Genomic DNA, 7,432 nt, shown 5'->3' with positions numbered 1-7,432 from the left:
TTACACATTTCCCCGGACTTAGATGATAGTTTTCAAGAAATTTAGTATTTATATATTAATTTGTTTGGTCTTTATTTCTTTTTTCACTTTTGACTTTTAATATATCACCAAAATATATTATTTATTCTTAAATACTGGAAAATAAAAAAAAATACTTTTTTCCCACTTTTTCACTCGAATTGGTCCTTTTCCTTTTTGATCTACTGCTTCAATTCACCTAGAGTACTTAAAAAATTGATTTTGACGGTTGCATATTAAAATACCGCTATGTTTATCACCTTTGTTAAAGCTTCTTATTTTAACACAAATTTCTGAAACACCCTACAAACAGTTTTTTTGAAAGCCACAATTTTTATAGCCTTGGAAATTTCCTTCAAGATAAAAAAAAATTAAGCAATATCTTTATTCATTTAGGAAATATGATTTTTGGGACCAAAAAAGTCAAAAAGAGCCACTGCGCGCCGCTCATGATGAAATCTTCCTATCTCTCAACCATTGATGAGACAAAACGCCAAGGAGTTCACCAATGCAATGGGGCGCGAAGAATTCGAAGCAAGTACAGGATGGTTGGACAATCTTAAGAAACGGCACGGAATCGTTCAAATAACCCTATGTGGGTTAAGTGCAGATGCCAAGACACAGGATCGTGATGATTGGGTTACAAATGTTTTGCCACAATTGGTAAAAAATTAAGCAAAAACGACATCTTTTATAGTGATGATATGGTTTGTTTTTCAAATGCTTACTCAATAAAACGCTGGCATTTAAAAATAAGAAATGCTTTGGTGGAAAACAGAACGAAGAGAGAATTAGTGTCCTTGTAGCAAGCAGCATGATTGGGTCGAAGAAGCTTGAAATTCTTGTTATAGGGAAGCCAAAAATCCAAGATATTTTCAGGAAATAAAATCTTTTGATGTAGATTATAAGTTCAACAAAAAAGCATGGATGACAAGTGAAATGTTTACAAAATGGCTTTTAAAGTTGACACAAAATTTCTTTCACAAAAGAGGAAGGTTCTTTTTTTGTTAATAACTTCACGGCGCATCCAAATAACTTAAAACAACATTACAGAAAACGTATTTTGACGAACGTACAGTGTTCATTCCATTTTATTTTAGGTGGAAATTGCAGCCGTAAAAATTCAGCAAAACAAAAAACAAAATCCATTTTTACACTTACTTACATTAAATGTTTATTATTCTTTAATTTTTCTTCTCAATAAAGAAAAATTAAAACAAAATAATATTTACATCATTATATAATTTTTCTTTTAATAAAAACAACAAAAATAAACATAAAAATGGGAAAAAAGTTAAGAAAAAAAAAAAAAACGATTTTATAATAATATATGTAATTAATTTATACAACTTTTGGGCGCCAACAACAACTTTAACTTTATTTATAAACCCAATTATTTATTATTTTAATACTTCGCTAACGGTTTATAGTAAGTTGGATGTGTGGGGGTGTGTCTTAAATTTGATTAGAAATTGTTGATATTTAAAATTATGGAACAAAATGCTTTGTAAGCAGTCGCAAAAGAAAACACAAACCAAGAGGAGGCTCTTAGTTGTCCTTCTTCATTCTGGTGGAAGTCATCCTGTAGATGATGGAGTCCCTGCCGGGATCCATGGAACCAATGGCGTAGCAGATGGCGAGTACGGAGAACCCAAGGACCACCATGAACCAGAGGATGATGTTGAAGATCACGGGGTAATCCTCGTTGTAGTAGGTGGCGAGGTTAAGGGACTTGGCCTGTGTAAATAGTGAAAGATTTTAGTAACTAAGTTACCTCGTTCAGCCTCAGTTGATCAACTTACCGATTCACCCTCGACAGTCTCACGCTTGGCACGGTTAAGCTCGGGCTTCTCGGCGACAGCAACAAACAAGGTGTCCGAGTTGGCAGCCGAGGAAAGAGTCTCAATCAGATTGGCAATCAATTTGCGGGCCTCAGCCAGAGCTGGAGATTTTTCACCATGAGCCTTGGAGATGGGTTCCAAAGAGATGTTGATGACTAAAAGAGTCGTGGACTGGGGCGAGTTCAAGTAATTGGTGGCTGCCTTCTCAAGGTAAGCAATCTGGGTAAGGAAATCCTTGTCCTCTGAGTGCAATTCAGGCTTCAGACTGTTGGTCGCCTTGATGGGACCCACATGAGTCTCACCGAACAACGTTTCCATTGTTAGCATAGCTTCGCTCAACTGATTGAAGTCCAAAGTGGCAGCCTGAATGTTGGATGACTCAAAGTCTGAGCTCACGGCATTCATCGATTCCAAAGAGGAACTGCCCATCAGACGGTAGGTCTTGGTCTTCGAGTTCAAATTCAGGCTGTCAATGTCGCGTACGATCACTACCAAGGCGTTCTTGGGAGTTCCGAAGGGATTAGTGATGAACATACCACTCCACTTGAGAGAATCATCCACCCAGAAGCCCAGAGCCGCAGACAGAACATCGCCCAAACTTTCACTGTCCAGTTTCTCATTGCCCTTGAACTCTAGAGACTTGGGAGACTTAACGATATTCAGTTCCCCAGAGGCATTAACTATAAAAGGAAAATATATAAATTAGAAATTAAAATGATTCAAGCAATTTAAAAACCTCCTCAAACTACTGATAAAGAAAAATCAATAGTTCAAATAATTGTTTCACTTTATTCAATTGTTTTGAAATGTGTACATGGAAGTGGTAAATGTGTTTTTGTAATGAAATTAAGAATTAACTTACTTGCAATTATGCAAAAGGCGAAAATTAATAAATTCTTCAACATTTTTCAAAGATTTTAAGGAGTTCTTTTTTGATCATATGACAAACGACGACAGTGTTCAATTTCCAATAAGACACAAGACGATGAAAAATTTTCCAAATGACAGTTTCATATTCATGTGATTCCATTGGAATGAAAATGGCGTCACGTGATGGAATGTTTTAGTGATGCCAGATTTACTTTGTAAACTTAATGTACCTGCACACTTAACCTGGTAGGCAGTTTAATTTTTGAGTATTTGGTTTTAATTTGAAGAATTATTGAGGTTTAAAGGGTGATTAATAGAGCTTGGTACTATTGCCTTACGGTGAGCACAGACGAAAATATATCTGCTGTAGCCGACATGATGAATACTGATTTTTAGGTTTCAAAACCAACCCAAATTGTTAGTTTAACCCATACAGATTATTTTCTAGAATGAAACTCAGCTAAATATTTCGGATTTCACGCTTGCAAGGACCTATCTCCCATGATACAACTAAAACAGGTAGCGCATTCGCGTTTCTATTTTTGTTTCGTTCTGCGCATCTACGTCAAGAACACTCAACGAGTTTGACGTTTATTATTCAGCATGTGAAATCAAAACAAAACAATGGCACTAATTTGTTTAGATATGTTTTTATTACAATAAAATGTTAGTATTTCTTATATTTTTTATTTAGGTAAATGGTTTTAAATAGTTAATATTTGTTCTTAAGTTAAAGAAAATGTGTGTTTGAGTGAAAGAAATCAATATAAAATCGAAGTCAATGAAGAATTTGGTTTATTTTTTTTCTTTTTCATTCGGATGTATTTTTCTTCATAGAATTACCTGGGAGATTGTTTAGTTAGTGATAAATGGTTAAATAACAGATATGATGGTCTTTTTAAATCAATGGTTTTTCAACCTTTTATTTAATTAATTTTTTCTGGACAGTTTGTTTTCAGTGATTTGTCTGTTCAGTTTTCGCATTCGGAAGTACATACGACAATGAAAGAAAAGCTTCATAACCTTCTCATCGCATTCGATCTTTGCTTTCTCGGCAACTTCAAATAAATGGTGGATGTAGTTTGTACATATGTAAAATGAATTAAAAACATTTTCTTATGCAGCGAAGTGAGCCATTATTGTGGGATTTGCAATACACAACCCTCCTTCGTCCAAATTATTGACCCAAGAGCTTCCGTCTGTTTCATTTTGTTCCAGGTTTAGAATGGTGTTTTTAAAACGATGGCAAATGTAGTCAGCCAAGTTTTCCAAACTATGGTATGAAAATGGGAGATTTTCTTCTCGCTCAGAAGCAAAAGGCATGCTATTGACGACTTTGACAACGACAAAAATCCTTTCTGAAAAAGCGAATACTGTTAAGATGAATCGATTATAAAATTGTGAGATCAAACCAGTCAAATAAATTTCTTCCAAATATAAGTCTGGTGTATTATCCACACCAACATTTCCATTGTCAGAAAGTCCGCCTTCATTGTGTCCAAGTATGTATGACCTCATCCTATACTTAAAATCTTGGCGATCTTGGTGACCATGAAGACCACTTTTGGCTCTTATGACACCGAAGAAGTTTTCAAGGACGTTTTGGTTCAATCGGTATGTCATTATGAACTTAACGTTAAAACGTTCCAATACATGCTTGTGCAACAATTGCAGGGCAGCACCACACTCACTCCTTCTTTTTGCTTTTTCTGCTCCATTCTTTTCGAGCGCTTTGTTGTGTCAGGCTGAGACGTTACAGACAGTTGCTTTGGGCAAACCGTAGCAACTGCATTTAGTTTAAAAAACCGATACCGTGTGAATTCTATTGATATAAATCTATTTCAGATTCTAATTCTGAACTACTTTTTCGTATTAACTTACCCATTTCATACTTTGTTTTGTTTATAAAATCTTCTCACAAAAAGTGAAGACTACAAATTCTTGCAGTGAGGACATTTATTTTATCCTTGCGTTTGGTAAACAAGGTCCATTGCTTGTATTGTTTATAAAATCTTCTCGCAAAAAGTGGAGACTAGAAATTCTTGCAGTAAACCTCACATGTGTAATGCGCTATCTTTATTAGTTGTAGCATATCTATCTCCATTGACATACTATACATGGACTTCTAGTAGCCAACTTCACGATGGTTCGACTTTTAACGGACAAAATACTAGCTCAAAGAGGGATATGCCGAGAAATTGTGTAACATTTACTTCTGCTTCATTTTGCACGAACTGTCAAAATTTTTCCATAACATACAAAAAAACATGGCATCGTTTGTCTTTATCAAATTATACTAGATGCCAATACTCTCTATGCGAGAAAAAGCTTATCTCAACTAAATACAAACAGATATCGCTAAATATTTCATAACTTTTTTTGCCATTGTGCTTGGAAGGGCTAGTGTAGCTTATTTGAAGTGGAACCATTTTTATTAAAATTTTGGATGGAAAATTCACACCACTAGCAGTCAATGTATAGTATGTAAATGTCTATCTCCCCATCACTTTGTCACTGAAGGAGCCACTTCGTTAAGGTGGCCATACACGACAGAGAATAAGAGCCAAACGGACCCGAGCCGATCCAAAATAGACCGTGTGTTGGGAAACTAAGGTGACTCTGTTTGGCTCGGGCCAACGAGTCAAGGTTCAGCTCTAAAGTTGCAGTAGCGCCAGCTCAGAAATGGGAGTTATACTGAAGTTTTGGACGGTTATAAGTCTTGTAAATAACAGACAGATCAAAAGGGGAGACACATTTCTTCCATCGCTTTAAGAAACTTTTGAAGACACACCGTATATGATCGTTCCACAAGAGACCGAGAATATCGAGATGTTCAGTCAAATTGATGCAAGTGTCATCCATAGATAATGGCATCGGTGAGATTTGAGCCTGATAATTAAGAGGGAAACAATAAATAATAAAAATGAGGAACACCAGCATTTACTTTGCGATTTTAAGACTTGAACTATCCAATACTACTTGTATTGAACGATCCTAAAGATAATTACTAATCCAATGAATGAATCCCTAATTCATGAAAGCCGAACGCACTTCCATAAGAGAGCCTGATGCCAAGGATGACCTATTTCATGAACCATAAAATCATCAGTGGACCTATTGCTGCGAAATTCGCAATGACGGCGATTAAAAAGCTTTCGATAATGAATCAGCGTTTCCATATTTGAAAGAAGGGGCGTACTTGCAATCGGTCGGTAGTTAAATGGTGAGTAAGATTCGCCTTTTTTGGGGATAGGCTCTTCAAATGATGTTTTCCATCCGCTCGAAATAAAGCCTGAGGGGTAGGACAGATGAAGAAGCTTACGCAGTGGTTTTGCCAGCGTTGAAGAATACTTTTTCAGACAAATAACGGTAATACCATCCGGACCAGCGGATATATGTATGTAGAGATCTTTAAGAACTCTTGCCACACTACGAGTGCGGAAAAAGATTGGTTCCATAGAATCACTATCGTGCTCAATGACAGGTGGAGTCATAACATCTTAACCGACAATACTCGTGTTATTTTTATTATTAAGAATTTATTAATTCCTCGCAAGAAGCAGAAACCGTTAAAAAAACATAAAGTGACGCAGGCAAGGATTGCTCCCAAGTATTAAAGCATTACAGTTATATGCCCTAACCATCACGCCACGGGCATTAAAAAACATATAAAGGATGTTTTTCTAGACGTAAGGGTGATCATCTGGAATAACTTTTTACGGAATAAGTCTTTCTGATAGCCGTCACTTGATATATGCTCAATTTGGTTTGCCATTTCACAATGAATAGACAGACTCCCCAACAAGGTTTGCAAATCATTTAAATTTATTACCAAAATAATATTTCAGTCCACGCGACGCAACAAAACAATCAATTTATTTAACAAAATTGTGACGATGACCAATGAGGGAAAGGGATAAATATATCCGGCAAGAAGGAAAATCATTCACAGTCGCACGATCACTTCTATTAAGAACGTGGTGCAAGGCAGACGTACATATTTTAATTTGAAATAAATGATTGATTATTCAAAGTGAACTATTTTGTTGAGTCAGTGTAATTATTTTATTTTCTGAGTTTAAAGGAGAAATCTGAGTTTAAAAAAGAATCTGAGTTTAAAAAATTTTTGGTGGGCTCATTATTTCGCGTCGTGGCCTCCAAGATCATGTCATAATTTTTTTTGAGTTTATGTAAAGTCGAAGATGATTCATTATTTGGAAGAGAATATTCTTGGAGTTATTCCTGCAAAAAGTGGTAGAAAATTAGAAAAACAAACTTAAGAATTTCAATTAAATAATCAAAAATGTTTACTTGGCATCACTGCAATAAGAAAACAGGGAAGAAATGTCAAATTAAATCATTTTACCGTGTGTTTTGTGTAAAAAAGTACATTGAAAATATAAATAAATGTTTCCTCACACTAAAATTGCGACAACTATTATATTTTTGCACATATCTATCAAATACAATGCGGTAAAGAAAAAATTGACCCCCACACTTTAGAAAAACACACTTTAAGTAAATATTATAATTACTTTTTAGAAAAATTAATAAGTTCAGTAGAATTGAATAAAAGTGTTTTCTCTCCATTAACATTTATCAGTGCTACCAATCTCACTTTCTTTTTGTTTGTTTTCATTGTGTAAACCCAAAAGCATTTGACATTTCCTTCAATTCACAAATCACACCGCTGAAAAAAATTT

The 7,432-nt window shown here is 35.2% G+C and overlaps 1 protein-coding gene across 1 annotated transcript; it reads right to left on the bottom strand.

Moving 5' to 3' along the window:
* Positions 1-1,166: 1,166 nt before the first annotated feature.
* On the bottom strand, positions 1,167-2,873 carry LOC129941425 (ATPase H(+)-transporting accessory protein 2). The gene is made up of 3 exons (XM_056050044.1): positions 2,722-2,873; positions 1,821-2,539; positions 1,167-1,755 (listed from the first exon to the last, which is right to left on the bottom strand). The coding sequence occupies exons 1-3, from the start codon at positions 2,762-2,764 to the stop codon at positions 1,567-1,569; spliced, it is 951 nt and encodes a 316-aa protein (XP_055906019.1). The 5' UTR covers positions 2,765-2,873; the 3' UTR covers positions 1,167-1,566.
* Between the last annotated feature and the right edge of the window lie 4,559 nt (positions 2,874-7,432).

Source organism: Eupeodes corollae, chromosome 1 (genome assembly GCF_945859685.1).
Source record: "Eupeodes corollae chromosome 1, idEupCoro1.1, whole genome shotgun sequence".
Lineage (NCBI taxonomy): Eukaryota > Metazoa > Arthropoda > Insecta > Diptera > Syrphidae > Eupeodes > Eupeodes corollae.
This window is presented reverse-complemented; position numbering and strand designations above follow the sequence as displayed.

Bases quoted from the DNA above. Each gene is read 5' to 3' on its own strand.
- LOC129941425 (XM_056050044.1), bottom strand. From the start codon at position 2,764: ATGTTGAAGAATTTATTAATTTTCGCCTTTTGCATAATTGCAA. The intron at 2,540-2,721 runs GTAAGTTAATTC...TTCCTTTTATAG, and splicing joins CGCCTTTTGCATAATTGCAA to TTAATGCCTCTGGGGAACTG. The intron at 1,756-1,820 runs GTAAGTTGATCA...CTATTTACACAG, and splicing joins AGACTGTCGAGGGTGAATCG to GCCAAGTCCCTTAACCTCGC.